Source organism: Rana temporaria, chromosome 4 (genome assembly GCF_905171775.1).
Source record: "Rana temporaria chromosome 4, aRanTem1.1, whole genome shotgun sequence".
NCBI lineage: Eukaryota > Metazoa > Chordata > Amphibia > Anura > Ranidae > Rana > Rana temporaria.
In genome coordinates, this window is record NC_053492.1 from 446,474,105 (window position 1) to 446,496,865 (window position 22,761).

The 22,761-nt window shown below is 43.3% G+C and overlaps 1 protein-coding gene across 1 annotated transcript in view; it reads left to right on the forward strand.

Moving 5' to 3' along the window:
- Positions 1–22,761, forward strand: part of DYNC2LI1 (dynein cytoplasmic 2 light intermediate chain 1) — a 62,220-nt gene that overhangs the window by 18,648 nt on the left and 20,811 nt on the right. The window contains exons 5-9 of the mRNA XM_040351536.1: positions 3,913–4,001; positions 5,701–5,887; positions 9,302–9,370; positions 12,461–12,538; positions 15,310–15,386. Coding sequence (XP_040207470.1) covers positions 3,913–4,001; positions 5,701–5,887; positions 9,302–9,370; positions 12,461–12,538; positions 15,310–15,386 — 500 coding nt within the window. The remainder of the gene's footprint in view (positions 1–3,912; positions 4,002–5,700; positions 5,888–9,301; positions 9,371–12,460; positions 12,539–15,309; positions 15,387–22,761) is intronic.

Genomic DNA, 22,761 nt, shown 5'->3' on the forward strand with positions numbered 1-22,761 from the left:
TCTTGCCATCCGGCTGTTTCAGGCCCTTAGCCTAGGCCTTAGGTCTGCTCCTCAGAACAAACAGCTTCCTAGAGATAAGCTCACACCTAGCTTACTCCTGATCAGCTCCTTGCTGCTCAATCACCAATTACATCTGCCTCCTGGAGACATGCATACTCTGGCTGCACCCATGCAGCCTCTGACTCCTCTCAGAGAGAGAGAGAGAGAGAGAGAGACTTGTAAAGCGCAACACATGCGAACTGAATCGCCTCTGGGCGCTGTATCCATTTCATGGGTAAGGAACCCCTTGACCTCAGAAGAGATGGGTTTTAATCTTTCTCCTGAAGGCCAAGTGGTCCGACTCCAGTCGGATGGTGGTTGGTAGTGCATTCCACAGGCGAGGTCCCTGGACTGCAAATCTTCGATCTCCTTTGGACTTGTATCTGGCTTTGGGTATCTGGAGGAGGTTTTGATTGGTGGATCGCAGAATGCGATTGGGGTTATGGGCTTTTATTTTTTCGCATAGATATTGGGGGGCGTTTCCTTGAATACACTTATGTATTAGGCAGAGTGCCTTGAAAGTGATTCTGTCTTTTACTGGCAATCAATGAAGGGATCTCAGTGAAGGTGAGATTGATTCCCATGGTTTTTTCCCAGTCACTAGTCGAGCGGCCGTATTTTGAACGACTTTCAGACGAGTGATTTGGTATTTGGGGAGTCCTAGATAGAGGGCATTTGCGTAGTCGAGTCTGGAATTGATGATTGTTCCCACCACGACTGCAATGTCCTCTTTCGGGATAAAGGGCGTGAGTCTGCGTAGTAGGCGCAGCAGATGGTGGGATCCGCTGACTACTGACCCTATTTGTGCATCTATTGTCATGTAGGTATCGAAAATTACTCTGAGACTTTTGACTTTGGTGCTAGGGGTGATAGTTTTACCCAGAATGGGTGGGGGAGTCCATGTTGACACGGGGTTAGCGTGAAACAGGAGAAGTTCTGTTTTCGAACCATTGAGTTTAAGATATATATATATATATATATATATATATATATATATATATATATATGCGATTCTGCGCAGAAGGCCGCCCTGTAGCAGTATATCTGCTATGAAGTGGTCGCTGGGTGGTTAAAGTGGTTGTAAACCTCAGACATGAAATATGTAGGGCTGCAACCAACGATTATTTTTATAATTGATTATGAGTATGGAGTATGAACAGCATGTAATACACCATTTATTGAGAGTTTTTAATGATGTGGATTTAAAAGGGTAGTTCACCTTGCTGAGAAAACCTGCCTATGAAGGTAAGGGATATTTGTAGATTAAAACAAACTGTGCAGCTCTGACTAAAGATGAATAATACCCTTGCTATAGATGTAGGCCATATACATACTTTATGAAGCCTGACTGGAATACTCCCAGGACGTTGCTATGTGAGGCCTAGTCATCACTTCTCACCTCCACCATCACAGGGGTGAGCTTTTTCTCAGATTCAATCCCCCTCACATACTCTCTTTCTCTCCCCTGATGTAGTATGTCTGAGCTCAGCATTTGAGAGCTCACTCTGGACCTGTGATGGTGGAGGTGAGCAGGGATGACTAGGCCTCACTTAGCAACGTCCTGGGAGTATTTTTTCAGGCCTCATAAATAAATGGCCTAGCAAGGGCTTTATTCAGCTTTAGTCAGCGATGCACAGTTTGTTTTTATCTACAGACGTCCCTTATCCCTATAGGAAGTTTTGTGGTAAAGGTGAACTATCCCTTTAATGACACTCTAAAGTAAACTATATGAAGTTCATTGTGTAAAAGAGATGACAATGTAGAAAAAGATAGTATAGTTCTGTAGTATAATCATCACCTTGAACGATAATATTCTCATTTGTTGGATAAGATAAGGAGGAGAATTCTGCACATCTGTCATAATTCTGACCCCGTATTCCCTTCATACCGATGAACTTTCTGCACTCTCCAGAAGGTTTCTTTATATTTACTGATGCAGTCACCAAACATTACCTTTTATTCAGCTCCTTCAAAGTGTACCTGTCACATTGTAGTAGACAAAGGAACAGACTAGTAGAAGTAGATGCTGCTTTTGTAAAGAAAAAACACACAAGTCATACAAATGACCTTAACTGCATAGAAGTACCTTAACTTCAATACTGGACACTTTCACCCCCCGATCGCACTTTGAATGACAATTGAGCAGTCATGCAACACTATAACCAAACAAAATTTATATAATTTTTTTTTTTTTAAACAGATATAGGTAGATTCACGTACCTTGGCCTAAATTTAGGACGGCCTAGCCTAGCCTTTTTAGGCTACACCGCCGTAAATTATTTAGGCTAGTAGTGATTCACAAACCACTTACCTGCTAATCTACGGCGGTGTAGCCTAAAACGAGCGGGCGTAAGCGCGCCTAATTCAAATGACTTGGAGGGGGGCGTGTTGTATGGAAATGAGGCTTGACCTCACGTTTTTTGACGTTTTTTGACACTGCGCATGCGCCGGGCGACTACATTTCCCAGTGCGCATTGCGGCTAAGTAGGCCGTAACGGGCCTATTGATTTCGACGTGTACGTAAACGACGTAAATCCCGATTCGCGTACGACTTGCGCAAACGACGTAAAAAATTTGAACCTCGCGGCGGGAACGGCAGCCATACTTAACATTGTTATTCCACCTCATAGATGGAATAACTTTAGGCGGCCTATCCCTTACGGAAACGACGTAATGCGACGGTGTAGGCCTGGCGTTTGTTCGTGAATCGGCGTATCCCCTCATTTACATTATCTACGCCGGCCGCAATGGAAGCGCCATCTAGCGGCCAACAGAAACATTGCAAGCTAAGATAGAACGGCGCAAGCCGGCCTATCTTAGCTTTGTTTAAGTGTATCTCTGTTTGAGAATACACTTAAACAAACGCCGGCGTAGATTCAGAGTTAGATCGGCTTATCTACTGATAAGCCGGCCTAACTCTTTGTGAATCTACCTAATAGAGCTTTCTTTGGGTGGTATTTAATCACCACTGGGTTTTTTATTTTTTGCAAAAAAAAAATGAAAAAAGTTAGAAAATGTTGTAAATAAATATTTTTTCTCCTTCACTGATGGGCACTGATGAGGCTGCACTGATTTTGAATCGTGGGTAGATTTGCCATGTTTCTAGCTGCGATTTCAAAGTGCTGAGGTGTGAATGACAAGTCACAGAAAGCACATTTAAGATGCCATTCATTTAAATGCCACCTAAAATCGAGGTGCTGTTCTGCCACGATATGTTGCACGATGTATCGCACTGCAGTCCACATCATGTGAAGTATGTCACCCAAAAATAGTTCAGGAGCTACTTTTGGGCGACATGCTTCACGCGATGTGGATTGCAGCGCAATTTATCGATTCCCGCGATGCAGGCTGCCACGATTGCAGCACAATTTATCACGTGACAATCGTTGCAGAACCGCAGCGCGATTTTAGGTGCCATTCGAATTAATAGCATCTCAAATGTGCTTTCCGCAATTTGTCATTCACACATTGGCGCATTGAAAACGCAGGCAGAATCGCTGCAAATCGGCCCGCGATTCAAAACGCTGAGATGTGAATGGAACCTTAGAGTTGTGTGAGGGTATATAACAGTGTACAAAGGGGTAGAATAAAATTAGAAAGGATATAATATTATTTTTATCGGCATAGTCTAGCCTCCTTCACTGAATATGGAAATAATTGACACCAGTTTTTTCTTTTGTTTATTGGGTTGTAAAAAAAAATTAAAATTATGATATACATTGCACTGTACAGCTGTCCTGTATAAACATTTGTTTTCTAATAAAAAATAAAGCTTATATAAAAAATGTGTAGCATCCAAGTAAAAATACTTTATTAATGAATAGCTGAAAGGTTTGTTGTAATATGAATCTATTTTTTTTATTTTTTTTTAAGCCAAAAGACATTGCTCATTTTTGGGAATTAGGCGGGGGACTATCTCTAATGGATTTAATAAACATACCCATCTCCATTGAGAACATAAGGTAAGTGATGCAATGCTTATGTAATTTTTATAGAAGTAGGGCTGCTTAAAGAGGAGTTCTGGCTCCCCCCAAGAAATAAAAAATCAGCAGCTACAAATACTGTAGCTGCTGACTTTTATTATTAGGGCACTTACCTGCCCAAACATTCAGCGGTGTCCTTATCCTAGCACCTGGCTAAGGGAAACCGGCAGTGAAGCATTGCGGCTTCACAGCCGGTTTCCTACTGCGCATGCGTGAATCGTGCTGCACTTTGTGAATGGCCCATCTGTGGGGGGAAGGAGGGGGGCCTCACTTCTGGCTAACTTCGCCGTGTTGAAGTGGGATCGTGTACCTGTCAAAACCAGGTACCCGCTCCCCCTAAAAGGTGCCAAATGTGAGAAGGAAGCAGACAAGCAGAGATTCTCCTTTCGGGGTAGGGCTCCGCTTTAATGTGTGTAACCCTGACCCAAGCCATCTGTGAACGGCTAAATCTGATAAGGGTAACTGGGAACAAGGCTTTTCTTTACCCTCCTATTGTATTATCTAGTGATCTAGAGGTCTATGAGAGGAACCCCAGAGCAAGAATGAACCTGTATTTATTTATTCATTCATTACAGGTATTTACTTAGTGCCATCGATTTATTCAGCACTTTACATATTGTACATTTACATCTATCCCTGCCCTCAAGGAACTTACAGCCTAAGGTCCCTATCTCACATTCACGCACATACTGGGGCCAAATTTTGACTTTCGCTTATTAACCTATTAGCATGTCTTTGGAGTGTGAGGCCCCGTACACACGTCCGAGAAACTCGACGGGCAAAACACATCGTTTTGCTCGTCGGGTTCCTTGTGAAGCCGCCGAGGATCTCGGGGAGCCAACTTTTCCCATTGACTAACAAGGAAATAGAGAACATGTTCTCTTTTTGGCCCGACGAGATCCTCGTCGGTTTCCTCGGCGAAAAGTGTACACACGACCGGTTTTCTCGGCAGAATACGTCTCCCATCGAGTTTCTGGCTGAATTCTGCCGAGAAAACCGGTCGTGTGTACGGGGCCTGAGAGGGAACTCCATGCAAGCACAGGGGACATCCAAACTATACAGATAATGTCCTGGCTGGGATTCAAACTATTCTGCTTGTAATAATGTTATTTTTTTTTTCTTTGTCTTTTTGTTTCCATGACCCATAGACTTCAGATTAGAGTTGCCTAATATTAAAGTATTCTCCCGGAACAAGGAATTGGTGGATGGGTAGTAGGGTCTTGCTGTGGGGTTGGTGCATATCCAAAGTATGCCATGATATGACTGATATGCTGGCTGCCTGCTGTACTGAACCTGTTACAGTGGATGTTGGTTGGCAGCCAGCATATTGATTACACTGCCCTGCCATTGGTTATGGTTTTCTGAACTAGAAACGACTATACCTGCTGTCCAAAATGAGACAGCAATTAAGGAAAAATTGACAGAGGGTCTAATTCATTAATCCTTTCTCACTCTATCCAAAACTGTTTTGGCTTTACATACACTTTAAAACATGCATAGTAATCTGTAGTGAAGAAATAGAATATGGAGAAGATGGCGCCCCAGTTTGCTCTTGTCTTTCTTATTACAATACACAGTAAACCATTATAAATGGTTTCTCATGCATGCAGTACGGTTATTATTATTGCTTGTGTTTTATAAACTGAACCAATTGTCCTTTCTTTCTATTTTTTTTAAGGACATTTTCCATAGTACTTGTTCTTGATCTCTCAAAGCCCAGTGAACTGTGGCACACAATAGAGAAGCTCTTACCGGTTACTAAGAACCATGTAGATACAATTATAGCTGATATTGGGAAGTCCAACTCCAAGGCAGCCAATCAGATTGTGAAAAATGTCTGGAGAAGTTTTCCAAATAACCATCCGGTATGTATATAATATGGTGAAGGCTTGTTGGCTTTAAATATATGTATGTATTGGGCATTGCTTTGCATGCTACAAAGGAGAAGGGTAGTTGCCTCCAGCATTGCTTCTGTTTCTTAGACCATCTTCAGTAAACAGCAAGACAAAATGATCTGTGCATCCAGAGATATGGGCAGTTTGAAGTTACAGTATATGAACTTTTTCTGTAAACTGAGCTTGGCCCAGCCTCTGCACCTGCAGAGCCTCCATATTGGTGAGTGAGTCCACCCATATCTCAGAAAAGAAAAAGGGAGGCTTGGAAAGCAGCAGGGGATGGGTTAGGCTCTGCATAAATTTCATCTGCCTATATGTCTCGATCTAATGTTTTTGTTTTTTTTTTGGTAATAGCATTAGCCAGTGTATTCGAATGGGCAACAAATATAAAAGAACTAATGCCGCGTACACGCGACCATTTTTTGGGTTTTTAATGGTCTAGAAAAAAACGAAGTTTTTTTTCAACCCGATCGTTAAAACGGCCTTGCCTACACATGATCGTGAAAAAAAATGCTCTAGCAAAGCGCGGTGACGTACAGCACGTACGACGGCACTATAAAGGGGAAGTTCCATTCGGATGGCGCCAGCCTTGGAGCTGCTTTTGCTGATTTTGTGTTAGTAAAAGACGATTTGTGCTTTTCAGTCTGTTACAGCGCGATAAATGTGCTATCTCCATTAGTTTTACCAGAATGAGCGCTCCCGTCTCATAACTTGCTTCTGAGCAAGCAAGTTTTTTTTCACGTTGTTAAAGCCCACACACGACCATTTTTTACAACGTTAAAAAACGTTGTGAAAAATTAGAGCATGTTCTAAATTTTTAATGGCCATTTTTTACATTGTGAAAAATGCTCTGGAGCCCACACACGATCGTTTTTAATTACATTAAAAAAAATGTACTTTTTTACAACCCGAAAAACGGTCGCGTGTACGCGGCATAAGGCTAAACCAGGGTGGCTAAATTCAAGTGTAAAAAGACGCATTAAAAAGACAAAGATGTCTTTTAAATAATATAAAGCCAAGGGGACAACATCAACATTCCTGTACTACAAAGAAAACGATAAGAAATTCTAGGAGCGTGATCAGGGCAGCAAATAGACAACGAGAGACGTATAGCAGTGAGACTGTGGAAACTTCACACTGGACTTCAAGCATCTTGCAGTGTGTGCCTCTCCAATCTTCCTCCATACTCTGGGTCCTTTGTTTCCCAATGAAATGCAAAATTTGCTCTCATCAGATAAAGAGGATACACTGACTCCTTGTGAAAGTCCCCAACACTTTTGAATGGCTTTTTCCTGACAATCTTCTCCAGGCTGCGGTCATCCCTGCTGCTTGTGCACCTTTTTCTTCCACACTTTTCCTTTCCACATAACTTTCTATTAATGTGCTTTGATACAGCACTTTGGCAACATCCAACTTCTTTTGCAATTACCCTTTGAGGCTTTCCCTCCTTATGGGGGGTGCCAATGATGGTTTTCTGCACAACTGTCAGGTCAGTAGTCTTTCCCATGATTGTGATTCCGACTGAGAGACCATTTAAAGGCTCAGGAACCCTTTGCAGGTATTATGGCTCAATTAGCTGATTAGAGTGGGACACTTTGAGCCTAGAATATTGCCTTTTCACAACATTCAAATTTTCGGAGATTGTGGATTTGGGGTTTTCATGAGCTGTAAGCCATAATCATCACAATTATGACAAATCATGGCTTGAACTATCTTGCTTTGCATGTAATAAGTCTATCTCATATATTAGTTTCACCTTTTAAAAGGGTTGTAAAGGTTCGTTTTTTATTTTCTAAATAGGTTCCTTTAAGCTAGTGCATTGTTGGTTCACTTACCTTTTCCTTAGATTTCCCTTCTAAATGTGTTTTTTTTTTCTTTGTCTGAATTTCTCACTTCCTGTTCCTCCTCAGTAAGCTGTTCTGGCTGACTATGGTGGAAAGCTTACTGAGGAGAAACAGGAAGTAAGAAATTCAGACAAGGATGTTGTAAGGATGTTGAACTCCCTTCCACGATTGGTGGTTTCATCAGGTAATGCCACTAATTTCAATAACTTCTTAGATGAGCATCTTATTGAACACAATATACAAGGATATGGGAAGTGGTAGAGACATAATACACACACACCCTGCACATTAAAACAGGTTAAACTGGGTGGACTGGTGTGTTTTTTTTTCAACCTTACCAACTATGTTATGATCTGCGTTTTCCCTGAATGTAAATTTCGTTTGAGCCATTGTTCATAATATTCTCAATATATATTGGTCAGGTTTCTGACAGATTGCCTTTAACCAGTTCCCGACCTCCTCATGTACAGGGATCGGGACACCCCCCCCGGTACATGCGGAGGTCGGGTCCGCTCGGGGAGCGATCCGGGACGACTGCGCGGCTATTTGTTTTTAGCCGCTCCGTCGCGATCGCTCCCCGGAGCTGAAGAACGGGGAGAGCCGTGTGTAAACACGGCTTCCCCGTGCTTCACTGTGGCGGCGCATCGATCGAGTGATCCCTTTTATAGGGAAGACTCGATCGATGGTGTCAGTCCTACAGCCACACCCCCCTACACTAGTAAACACACACTAGGTGATCCCTAAATGTTACAGCGCCCCCTGTGTTTAACTCCCAAACTGCAACTGTCATTTTCACAATAAAGAATGCAATTTAAATGCATTTTTTGCTGTGAAAATGACAATGGTCCCAAAAATGTGTCAAAATTGTCCGAAGTGTCCGCCATAATGTCGCAGTCACGAAAAAAATCGCTGATCGCCGCCATTACTAGTAAAAAAAATTAAAAAAATAAAAATGCAAAAAAACTATCCCCTATTTTGTAAACGCTATAAATTTTGCGCAAACCAACCGATAAACGATTATTGCGATTTTTTTTACCAAAAATAGGTAGAAGAATACGTATCGGCCTAAACTGAGGAAAACATTTTTTTTTATATGTTTTTGGGGGATATTTATTACAGCAAAAAGTAAAAAATATTGCATTTTTTTTTTAAATTGTCGCTCTATTTTTGTTTATAGCGCAAAAAATAAAAACCGCAGAGGTGATCAAATACCACCAAAAGAAAGCTCTATTTGTGGGAAAAAAAGGACGCCAATTTTGTTTGGGAGCCACGTCGCACGACCGCGCAATTGTCTGTTAAAGCGACGCAGTCCCGAACTGTAAAAAACCCTTGGGTCTTTAGCCAGCATATTGGTCCGGGGCTTAAGTGGTTAAGATCAATTAAACAGACATTCTATTGTTACCGTAATGTAATAGATGACTGACAGTCTCTACCTATTTCTTAAAGCTGCTTTTTAAACCATACCTTGCAGTACTGGTTGATTTTATGCTGTCGGGTCCCATGACTATTATTTATTTATATCCATTTTTAAATCAAACAGGACAGAGAACTGATTAATCCATTTCCATTGCCTTTACTAATTATCGGAAGCAAATATGATCTATTTCAGGTAAGCGTCATACTATAGTGTGAGATGCTGTAATGATTATTGTCTAAAGCTGGCCACAAACATTTAGGCCCGGATTCACGTACAGTGGCGCATCTTTGAGCGGGCGTAACGTATCCTATTTACGTTACGCCTCTGCAACTTAGACGGGCAAGTGCAGTATTCTCAAAGCACTTGCTCCGTAAGTTGCGGCGGCGTAGCGTAAATAGGCCGGCGTAAGCCCGCCTAATTCAAATGTGGAAGATGTGGGCGTGTGTTATGTAAATGTTATGTGACCTCACGTAAATGACGCTTTTTACGAACGGCGCATGCGCCGTCTGTGGACATGTCCTAGTGTGCATTGCTCCAAAGTACGCCGCAAGGACGTATTGGTTTCGACGTGAACTTAAATTACGTCCAGCCCCATTCATTGACGACTTACGCAAACAACGTAAAATTTTCAAATTTCAACGCGGGAAAGACGTCCATACTTAACATTGGTACGCCGCATGTATGCCTCATATAGCAGGGGTAACTTTACGCCGGGAAAAGTCTAACGTAAACGGCGTATCTGTACTGCGTCGGCCGGGCGTACGTTCGTGAATTTGCGTATCTAGCTGATTTACATATTTTTAGGCGTAAATCAGCGTACACGCCCCTAGCGGCCAGCGTAAATATGCAGTTAAGATCCGACGGCGTAAGAGACTTACGCCGGTCGGATCTAATACAAATCTATGCGTAACTGATTCTAAGAATCAGGCGCATAGATACGACGGCTCAGACTCAGAGATACGACGGCGTATCTGGAGATACGCCGTCGTATCTCCTTTGAGAATCTGGGCCTTAGTTTTTTTTTGTTCAGCCACCTGTCTGAATGGAAAACAATGTCTTCATCCACACATGCGAGGTGACTGGAGGAATCTGCCCCCACTAGGACATTGTGTTATGAAAACGTAGGCAACCACTGTCAGAATACACTGATCAGCAGATGCAGCCATTGATTGACAGAAAATGTTCCAACATGTCTCTTCGACAGAAGTCAATGAAACAAGGAGGGGAGCCCACACACTGATTGGAATTTGGCCGCTTCAGCACGGACCAGCTAAATTTCCATGAGTGTTCAACCAGCTTAAGAGGGGTATTCCACTTGCTTTTAGTGACGTTCTCTCACTTACTGTTTTGTTTTTAGATCAGGAATTGAGGGTAAATCTCCCCAATGGTTTACAGACAGAAAAAAATTATCTGGCAGGGGTTTTAACCCTTCCATAGTCTATTAAATAAAATTACAACAGTTTTAGTTATACATACAAGGTGTGTCTAATAACTTTTGGTGAATGGTCCGATATCTCAAAGGCAACGTGGGCCAGTTGCATGCACATGCATATGGCTATCCAGAGATGCGTTGAGACACGCCACCTAGCGAGGAGTACATGTGACTGCCAGGGTAAACCCGCTGCGGGCAGTCAAATGTAGTCAATGTGAAAGGTAGGGTCACAGTGCAATGGAGCAACGAGTTAACATCAAGATCTGCTACAAACTGGGGAAAGCGGCCACAGAGATGCATGAAATGTTGGTGCAAGTGTACGGGATGGAAGCCGTGAGCAGAAAATGTGTTTAGGACTGGTTCAAACGCTTTTGCAACGGGAAGGAAACAACTTAGGATGATCCACGTTCAGGTCGGCCATCAACAAGCAGAACCCCAGATATGATCGAGCGAATGTGACAAAGGCTGGCACGTTATGGGCGACTGACGATTGATGGCGGAGGAATCAAACATTAGCAAGGACACATGCGCACCATTGTCCGTGAAGATTTGGTTAAGCAGAAGATCTGTTCCCGGTTTGTGCTGTACAAGCTGACAGACGAACAGAAAGCAAAACGGATGGAAACCTCTGGAGATTTCATTACCATGTGTGACCAGGATCCATCCTTTCTGCGAACCACCATTACAGGGGATGGGTGATGAGACCTGGTGCTACCAGTTCGATCCGGAATCCAAGCGGCAATCGATGGAACGGCATTCATCGTCTTCTGGACTTCTTTCTATTTCTCAACCTGAAGAGCGTCATGAAAGGCGCACGTTTTGCAGACAGGGCAGCAATCCAAGAATGTGTGACAGTGGTTCTGCAATCGATTCCTAAAGAGACCTTTGCTGAGAGATTCCAGAAGCTTAATGATAGTTGCCAAAAGTGTGTTGTGAAGGATGGCGATTATTTTGAAGGCCAATAAAGGCAATTTGTGTCTTCTGTTTTGTTGGTTTTCTGATACCATTCAAGAAACTTTTTAGACACACCTCTTACACTTTTAATAGATGTTTTTAACAGAGATTTATTTATCTCCATCTGGTTCTGTTTTCCTCCTTATTTCCTGGCCCAGTGACAGTATGTTACCAAGACAGGAAATGATAGTACAGAGCAGTGGTTCTCAACCTCAATCCTCAAGCACTACATCCCAAGTTGCCCCCTCTGGTCAACTAGCCAAAACCTCCTCCACATCCCCAAGACCCGCTACAAATCAAAAGGTGATCGAAGATTCACAGTCCAAGGACCCCAGCTATGGAACGCTCTATCGACGGACATCCGCTTGGAAGAAAACCATTGGGCCTTCAGGAAGAAGCTTTAGGCCTCGTACACACGACGGGACATGTCCGATGAAAATGTTCCGTCGTGTGTACGAGGCCTAAGACCCACCTCTTCTGAAGACACAGGAGGACACTGGCTGCTAAAGGCGATTTAGTTCGCATTTGTAGCGCTATACAAGTTATTCACTCACTAAAGTACCCCATAGGGGCCATGTTTTCAGGTTTTCTTTTACCCTGCACAACTGCTTAAAATTAATATACGTGGTATTGATAAGAGCTATTTTATCTAAGGGAAGTTCCCAAAACATGGCCTGTTGGGGGTACTTGAGGACTGAGGTTGAGAACCACTGCTACAGAGGGATCAGCAACATTTTCTGTTGTAGAATGGAGAAAGCCTTTGATACCTTCTGTGTCTTCCTGTTCTGGTGACACACGTTCCCCTCGTTTATTATTTAAAGTAAAGCTTGCCATCAACTTTTCATTTGAATGTGGGTTTTTTTCATTGGTCTAACTGCTTATTATCTACATTTTAGGATTTTGAATCTGAAAGACGCAAAGTTATATGCAAAACTCTTCGATTCGTATCGCACTTTTATGGCGCATCTCTTTTGGTTTGTATTGTAAACTGATTTACATATTTAAGAAAATGTTAAATATATTTTTTTGGAATGAGCTCTGGTGTGTTCACGCAGTTCACGTGCAGAGCTCGCCAGGAAGTCTGCGCGGCACGGCGCTAACCACAGGCAGGGAGACATTTCCCGATCTCTGCAGCCAAGCATCGGGACAATGTCTCCCTGCCTGTGATTATTGCAGCGCCGTGCTGACTTCCTGGCGGGATCTGCACGTGGACTGTGCGAACATGCCGGAGCTCATCCCTACCCATGATCACTAACATCCGGTCAAAACCCAGGAAAGTCCCCACATGACTTCAGCATGCCCAATCATGCTGAGGTGTGGAGCAGCCAATCCTGGGAGAGCTGGAGAAGAAAGAAGGGGGATGTGAAGTACACAGAATGCCTCTCTCACACTCCTGCATGAGATAAGGAAATCACCTGTCGCTCACAGCAAGGGGAAAAATGGACCCCTATTTCTCTGTGTTTCTGGGGGTAATCCACAAAAGGGATACGCCGGCGTATCTACTGATACGCCGTCGTATCCCTGTTTCTATCTATGGAACTGATCCACAGAATCAGTTTACCATAGATAGGCAGAAGATCCGACATGTGTAATTTAATTACACTGTCGGATCTTAAGGATGCAATTCTAGGCCGGCCGCTAGGTGGCGAGGCCATTGCGGCCGGCCTAGAATATGCAAATGAACACTTACGGCGATCCACGAACGTTCCGACGGCCCGTCGCGCTAAATCTACGTCGTTTACGTCGAGTTACGCCGCGTAAAAATAGGGCTGAGTCCTATTTGACTAAGCCCTATTAAGTATGGCCGTCGTTCCCGCGTCGAAATTTTCAACTCTACGTCGTTTGCGTAAGACGTTCGTGAATGGCGCTGGACGCCATTTACGTTAACGTCTAAGCAAATGACGTCGGAGCGACGTCAGTTAGCACAATGCACGTCGGGTAAGTTACCCGATGGAGCATGCGCAGTACGTCCGGCGCGGGAGCACGCCTAATTTAAATGGGAATCGCCCATTTGTATTAGGAACGCCTTGCGCCGGACGGAGTTAAGTTACACCGCCGCAAATTTCCAGGTAAGTGCTTTGTGGATCGGCACCTAACTTGGGAGATTTGCGGCAGTGTAACTTAACTCTGAAAAGTTAAGTTGCGCTCGGCGGCTGTGGATCTGGCCCTCTGTTTTTATCTTACTGAATAAAGATAAGAGGATTGCTCAGAGCTGAAATTAACTGTTAGTGGCAAGACTGTGCACATATTTAATGGCATCCTCTGCTGTAACAGTTATGAGTCTTAAATTAAAAAAATGTGGGGGTTTACATTCACTTTAAGGTAAAAATATTTAAGTTTTAGAACCACTTTAACTAAACAAGCTGAAGTTAGAAGCTCATTGGATATCATGCACAGCTGCACCATATTGTTCACTCTCCAGTAGTAGTAAACCAACCTCAATATACTGTATATAAAAAGCATAAATTATAAATATTTAAAACCTCCAAGTGGTTTTCCGAAAATGGATTGGATTCAGAAAACATTTATACTAGTTTAATGGAACTTTATTTTCAGCCATGTAACTGTAATTTTCAAATATGATTGGACTCTCCTGAAAATGCAGTAACTGACACTTTTTTTATTTAAAAAAATAAATAAAAATGTATACTTATCCTAGGGTATTAGCTTTGAGGATAAAAATTATACATTTCAGGAGGGAAAACACCAAAGGCTTCTGTATTGGGAACCATGGGGGAAACCAAGAACCCAAAGAAATAGAAAAGGGCTCCAAGAATGGCACAAGGTGACAAAAGATGATACAGGGGAACCTCGGATTATGAGCATAATCCGTTCCAGAAGAATGCTTGTAATCCAAAGTACTCGCAAATCAAAGCGAGTTTCCCCATTGAAGTCAATGGAAACAAAAATATTTTTTTCTGCATTGACTTCAATGGCATGCAATATCACATGCGGCCAGAGGTGGGGGGGGGGGCTGGACAGCCTCGGGAACACACGAAAAGGCCAGAGGACAGCTTGGCTGACCTTGGCAAACATCAGAAAGGCTCGGGAACGGCGTATTTCCGAGTCTTTCCGATCATTTCCAAACGGCTCCAGCACCCCCCCACCTCAGGCGGTACTGCACATCGCTTTGGCTTGAATCCTGCTCATTTTGCGAGACAACACTCGCAAACTGTGTTAGGATTTTAAAAAATACAGTGCCCATATTGCGAAACGCTCGTTAACCGCGTTACTCGCAATACGAGGTTCCACTGCATATTTGTTGAGCCACAGTGGCCCCCAGATACCTTAGAAGTACTAGAGATCCAGTTAAGACACAAGAAAGCATTCTAGATCCAAATCTTGCCTTGTGCCATCCTTGGGGTCCTCTTCTACCTCTTTGGGTTCTTGGTCTCCCCCCCATGGTTCTTGGAACAGACGTCCTTGGTGTTTTCCTTCCTAAAGTACTGCATTTTTACTCTCAAGCTGATTCATATCTCCTAAGTAACATTCACTTCTGAGGAAGGGAATTTATGTTCATGAACCACATCAAGATATAGGATCTGTCCTCACAAGGGTACAGCTGGTAATAAAAAGGAAAATGATCCATACTATCCAAAACCAAAAAAAAGTTTGGCAGAAGCTTGACTTTTCTGTCTAAGCTGAATAATACTAATACTAGGAGCTGGCAGTAGTAAATCGCCAATTAAAATGTTGATCAAGGGACATTGGCTCTCTCACAGGATGATATCTATTCTTTTTTCAGTTCACAAGCAAGTCTGAAACCCATAAAGGAGTTATGCGTTTGTTTGTGAATCACTTGGCCTTTGGACAAGATAAAAGGTAAGGAAATAAAGATTCCAAAAAAGTATTTCCAACATGTACAATTGGTGTTTGTAGGATTTTTTTTTTCTTTACTACTTTCATTATTTCATTTGTATTTTAGCCAGGTGGATATGAGATATTGCCCATACATTTTTTTTAAAAATATTTATATATACCACTTACATCCAGCAGATATATATAGCCAGATTCAGATACAATGGCGTATCTTTTGGCCGGCATAACGCATCCCATTTGCAGTACGCCGACGTAACATAGTGAGGCAAGTACAGTATTCACAGAGCACTTGCTCCGTAAGTTACGTCGGCGTAGCGCAAATGGGCCGGCGTAACCCCGCCTAATTCAAAGTAGGCATGTAGTGGGCGGGCTACATTTAAATTAACCGTGACCCCATGTAAATGAGGGCCGTTCGTACGGCGCATGCGCGCGCATGCTCAGAATCACGTCGCAAATACTCCCTACGAAACGACGTTGGCTCAATGCTTTCGACGTGAACGTAACCTACGCCCAGCCCCATCACGTACGCTTACGCAAAATACATAAAATACGACGGCTGTTCCGTCGTCCATACCTTGCATGGGCTGCGCCATCTTTTTGGTGGTTTATCTTTACGCTGGCGTATGTCTTACGTAAACGGCGTAGCTTACAGCGACGGGCGTACGTACATTCGTGAATCGGCGTATCTTGCTCATTTACATATTCGACACGTAAATCCACGTACACGCCCCTAGCGGCCAGCGTAAATATGCACATAAGATACGACGGCGTAGGAGACTTACGTCGGTCGTATCTTGGCCAAATTTAAGCGTATCTGGTTTCCAGAATACGCTTAAATATACGACGGCGCGCATTCGGACTTACGACGGCATATATACTGATACGCCGTCGTAAGTCTTTCTGAATCCGGCTAATACTGTTTAATGGTGTTATGTTAAAAGCCTTAATAGACCCTGTATTTAAAATGTAAATCTCCTGCTGTTTAAGTCTATTTTACAGCACACACAACTGAATGAAACGGATGAGGGTTATTGATCCTTTGTATGGCCCCATGTGGATTTTCAGATAGAGAAAAGCAGTCAAAAAGTAAACAGACAGTGTGCTCTGCAATATAAGTGTCATGAAGGCATTAATTGGGCTTTATAGTCACAGCATACACTTTCATTTTAAAACATCAGCATTGTAATGACAATACAAACAATAGTTATATTTGAAAATCCAATATAATCTTACTTGAAAAATCTAATTTCATGTTGTGAGTGCTGCCTGTCTGCTGGTCATCTCTTTTCACAACGTCCTGGATTCTTTGCATGCTTTGCAGCTTCTTCTCTGCTGTTTACCTTTGATTTCTAAGGACTATGTATCCCATAGTACCTTGCTATCTGCAAGCGGTGATTCCTGTACTGACTCCACCTCCCACAACTCCTCCTCCTTTTAGCTCCTCTGTAGCTGAGATTGCAGGCTCTGTGAAATGTGTGACAGCAGTGCCTACCCACAGGGCATAGTGAATTTGTGTCACAGAATTTAAGGAAGTAAATTTGCAGAGATTTTCACTAGGTAAAGATGGGCATAGACGGATCAAAATTCACACAGTCCAGCAGGAACTGGCCAAATTTTCATTCATCTATGGCAGAATTATTGCCTTATCATTTGCAGTTGTCACTATACAGATAAGGAAAATCCTTTTTCTCTTCCGTTCATAGACGGACACAGCCTTCATTGACATTAGGGTTATGCTTCTTCCTACCAGGAGAAGCATAACCCTAATGTCAATGAAGGCTGTGTCCGTCTATGAACTCAGAGAAATGGATTTTACGGTGAGTACAAAAATCCTATTTTCTCCCAAATAATTTGCTATCTCCTTGATTCGCCATTATGAGATCAAAGTCGTATTTGCGGGCATTTATTTACCGTATTTATCGGCGTATAACACGCACCCTAATTTTAAGAGGGAAGTTTCAGGAAAAAACCTTCCACAGCCTCCTGCGTATAACACGCAGGCACAGTTTACCCTCTATTTTCAGGGTAAAAAGGTGAAAAAGGTGAGTGTTATACGCCAATAAATACAGTATTTATTTTTTCATTTGGAGGAGAGGCTTTCTCAGCTAAGCATGCCTGAGCTAAGGGCAGTAAATGCTACATAAATCATCTGCCCTATACTCAGGAAGGCCATGACTAGAAAGCCTAGGGGGTGTTTTTCTAAGTGATTTCTCTACTAAATAAAAAAATGGAGCTGTGGATGGATGGGGGAGTTTCATATGATGGTGCTCAGACACAGTTTAGTTTCACTTAAATATTTCAAGATTAAATGAAAGTATAAGTTCACCTTTCATAACATGTTACACCCATATTCAGGGTGTAACATGATTTGAATGCGCAAGTCCGGCTTTAAGAGAAAATCTACGCAACTAGTAATTCAATCAGTGACTTGTTCTGTTCATTTTGTTTATGTTGTTCTGCGTTCTGTTATCATAGAGGTCCTCATATGTTCAGCAGACTGTACTTCCTTTTTTTTATTTCTTTATTAGAATTTATTAGAAATTATATGGTTTAAAGGTACAAAACATTGCCATTTTGGGGCATACCCAGGCTAACAGGTGCACATAGCCATGTGCATAATAGAGTACAACTCACAACTGAGGATGAGCTCCGGCGTGTTCGCATAGAACACGTGCAGAGCCCGCCAGGAAGTCAGCACCCGCGCTGCGCTAATCACAGCCAGGCAGACATTGTCCGATGCTCGGCTGCAGAGATTAGCGCAGCGCGGGTGCCGACTTCCTGGCGGGCTCTGCACGTGTTCTATGCGAACACGCCGGAGCTCATCCTTACTCACAACTTACAACTTATCATAGAACTCTAAACACACACTGCTCAGATCTACAGTAGATAGGATTATGGCAAGGAGTAACTTTTCCTGGAGGACTCTCTTCCCTATCCACCAGAGCTTGATACTACAAGAGTAATAGGTTTAGGGTGTTGTTACACTGACATCCAAGCTTATACAACCGCCCAATCATCTTAAGTATAGACCTCAGTTCACTGTAGAGCCAAATAGATACTCAAGAAGTCAAATTAGATTGATTCACTGATTCCTGGTCCTCTACCGTGGAATCCGAGTCCGTCCACAGGTGCCAAACTTTTTCATACTTATTGGGGCATCCTCTGGATAAGTATGTTGCTTTATAAAGGGGTATCGCAGCATTATCTAACTATTTCCATGAGGACAAGGTAGGGGGCCTAGCTGACGTCCATTTAAGTACTATGGTCTTTCTAGCAAAAAATTGGAGGATGCCTAGTAGAGTAAGCGTTGCTTTAGCAAATGCCAACGAGTCCACTAGTGCAAGAAGACAAATACTAACCGTCAAAGGTATAGGTATGGTGGTTAACCTATGGAGGAATTGCGTCATCTCCTGCCAATAATACTGAATCCGTGGACAATCCCAAAAGATATGCGCGTAGCCTACAGGAGTGCTAGAGCCTCTCCAACAGCTAGCCGAGAAGGCGGGGTATATGCGGTGCAAGCATTGTGGCATGTATTAGATCCTGTGTAAAAATTTTAATTTGGTCAGTCTGTCTCTAGTCGCAATCAACAGCTGAAGTGGGTAATCCCACCTATCTTTTCAGTCTTCGCTGTCTAGTTCCTGCACCTCAGCCCGCCAAAAACGGCACAGCAGATCATCCAGGCCAACCTGAATGGACGGCAACAACTCTGTATATATCTGGGATAATGGACTCCATCTTCCACTTTAAGCTTGTGCTTAGTGACCATTCGCTAGATTCAGGTAGAGTTAGGTCGGCGTATCAGTAGATACGCCGACCTAACTCAGAATCTGCGCCGACCTATGTTTAAGTGTATTCTCAAACAGAGATACGCTTAAACTTAAGCTTGCGCCGTCCTATCTTAGGTTGCAATATTTCGGCTGGCCGCTAGGTGGCGCTTCCATTGCGGTCGGCGTAGAATATGTAAATCAGTAGATACGCCTATTCACAAACGTACGCCCGGCCGCCGCAGTACATTTACGCTGTTTACGTAAGACATAGGCCGCCTAAAGTTAAAGATGCCCCCATTAAAGTAGCCAATGTTGAAGTATGGCCGCCGTTCCCGCTTCGAAATTCGAAAATTTTACGTCGTTTGCGTAAGTCGTCCGTGAATAGGGATTTACGTAGTTTACGTCCACGTCGAAATCAATAGGCCCGTGCGGCGGACATAGCCGCAATGCACACTGGGAAATGTAGGCGCACGGCGCATGCGCAGTTCAAAAAAAGTCAATCGCGTTGGGTCAAGCCTCATTACCATAAAACACGCCCCCTCAGACAAATTTGAATTAGGCGCCCTTACGCCCGCCCGCTTTAGGCTACGCTGCCGTAACTTAGCAGGCAAGTACATTGTGAATCATGTACTTGCCTCGCTAACTTACGGCGGCGTAGCCTAAACACGCTAAGCTGCTACGCCGCCGCAAAGTTAGGACACCCTACGTGAATCTAGCTATCTATCTCTGCTGTCTGCACATTTTCAAATTCCCCTGATACTTCCCTTCAAAATCTTCTATTTTTTGGGTGTAAATGATGTACTTATTTGCGATAACTTGCCCCACCCCCCTCCAACAACAACCATGCCGATTTTTTAGAAACTGTTATGGGCTATTCATGGCAGTTTATTTACTTAATGAGAGACTCCATGCCGAGGGTCTTAACTTAAACATCACAGAAAGTAAGTGATCAAAAGGCCGCAGTAAATGCAAACTAGAAATGGGTTTGAGATTTCTCTCCAGCAGAGCTAAATGTGTAAGTGCTTGGCTGCTCTCATATAATGGGAGGTCTGTGAAGGTTACAAGTTTAGCCTTAGGGAAATCCAACTGAGTCCGTATGGATTTTATCTGCAGAGCAATGAGAAAAAGCTTTAACGTGTTTAGTGTTTTTCCTGTTTGCCTGGTGAAACAGAAAAGGGATTAAGAGAAGGGCGATGGTAAGCTTTGACGGGTTGACTTCAGTCATTCAGTTTCTATGTAACGCACTTTGGTTTGCTAGGAATGTACATCAGAATGGAGGATCGGCTATGGAGGGAAGGGGAGTCACAGAATACAAATGGGCAAAGAGAACGAAGGTTATTTTCAATGTGGATTTATTTTACCGCGTTCGTTCTTTTAGTATTCATTGCTTATGTTTTTTGGGGTTTTCTTGTAGAACTTGTGAAATAGTAAAGATCTGTAATGCTGAAACACACCTCCAAGCCTCATCCTATTAAGGGCTCCTTCACACAATACACGCATGAAAACTGACGGGGAAACCAAACAGATTTCACTTGCAGAACATGAGTTTACATAATTCACATCCGGTTTTATGTGCGTTTCAGTGAGTTTTTAGGTTATATTCACACCTGAATGTTTTTTTTTTTTTAGTGTTTTTTTTTTTTTTGCTTTTGTATGAACATTTTTGTACAGTATTTTTAAAGCGTTTTTGAGCTTTTTTTAGTCAAAAAAGAAAAATATCATCTATTTCATTTGTTGCTATGGTTTTTCAGCCTTTTCATCCGCTTTTATTTATTATTCAATTTATTTTTATTATTATAAAGTTTTTTGCTTTTTAAAGGGGTTAAGGGTTAGGCCTCGTACAGACGACCGGATCTATCCACTGGGATTGATCCGCGGATCAGTTCCAGCAGATAGATCCGGTCGTCTGTACGTCCGAGCGGACATTTCCCGGCGGATAAAAATCCAGCCGACGGATTCCCAGCGGATAAAGATTTTGTAGCATGCTACAAAATCTATCCGCTGGAATCCAGTCCAGCGGTCTGATCCGGTCGTCTGTACAGACTCACCGGATTAGTCCGTCCGCTCCCCTCCCTCGCATGCGTCGTAATGATTCGACGCATGCGTGGAAGTATTTACCTTCCAGCGTCGCCGCGTCATGTATTCCGCGCGGATTTCGATCTGATGGTGTGTACAGCCATCAGATCCAAATCCGCCATAGGATTCATCCGCTGGAAACGGTCCGGTGGACCGTTTCCAGCGGATATCCTCTCATGTGTACAGGGCCTTAGAGGTTAAAGGTTATGATTAGGGGTTAATTGACTTATTTTCTTATTTACCTAATTTTTTGGTATTTATTTTGTTGGGTTGGGGTCAATGTTAGGGGTTAGGATTCGGGTTAGGGTTTAATATTATAGTTTGGGGTTAGCAGTAGGGGCCAATATTGTGGTTAGGGATTATTATTATCGTTTGAGGTTGGAGTAGGGGTCAATATTAGGGTTAGGGATTAGGGGTTAATGTTATGATTGGGGGGTTAATATTCGGATTAGAAGTAAATATAAGGCCCCGTACACTCGACCGAACATGTCCGCTGAAACTGGTCCGCGGACCAGTTTCAGCGGACATGTTCGGTCGTGTGTACGGCCGACCGGACAATTTTCCGGCGGATCGGACAGGTTTCCAGCGGACATGTTTCTTAGCATGCTAAGAAACATGTCCGCTGGAAGCCTGTCCGTCGGACATGTTCGGTCGTCTGTACAGACTCACCGGACATGTCCGCTCGGCCGAAAGCCCTCGCATGCGTCAAAGTGATTCGACGCATGCGTGGAAGCATTGACCTTCCAGGGCCGCGCACGTCGCCGCATCATCGTCGCGGCGACGGCGCGGCCACGTCACCACGTATCGTGTCCGCTCGGATTTCTGTTTGATGGTGTGTACAACCATCAGACAGAAATCTCTGAGCGGACATGTCCGATGAAAACGGTCCACGGACCGTTTTCATCGGACATGTCCCCTCGTGTGTACGGGGCCTTAGGGTTAGGGGTCAATATTAGGGGTTAATGTTAGGGGCGAATAGTTGCAATTCCCTGCAATAGGCCTTGCAAAGTCTTTTTTTTTTATGTTTTCTGCAGATTATTACCTAAGCATTCTAAGTGGGAGATTCTGTCTTTTACTAAAATGAAATGATCAATTCCGGTGAGGTAGCATTAAGGCTCCTTTCACACTGACGCGTTTTTCAGGCGGTTTAGCATTAAAAATAGCGCTGCTATACCGCCTGAAAACATTGTGCCCTGCAGTTTTCATTGTGAAAGCCCAAAGGCTTTTACATTGAAGCGGTGCGCTAGCAGGACCGCTCCAAAAGTCCTGCTAGCCGCATCTTTGGAGTGGTATAGGAGCGGGGTGTTTACCGCTCCTACACCGCTCCTTCCCATTGAAATCAATGGGAAACCGCAATAATACCGCTGGCAATGCGCCTCTGCAGAGTAAATTTGACAGTATAGCGATGCTAAAAATCGCGCCGCTATACCGCCACCGCACCTCCCGTGCCCAGTGTGAAAGGGGCCTTAGTGTCCCCGACATCCCTTTAGACCTGTCAAAGGGAGATGAAACTGAATAAAAGCTGAATAGAG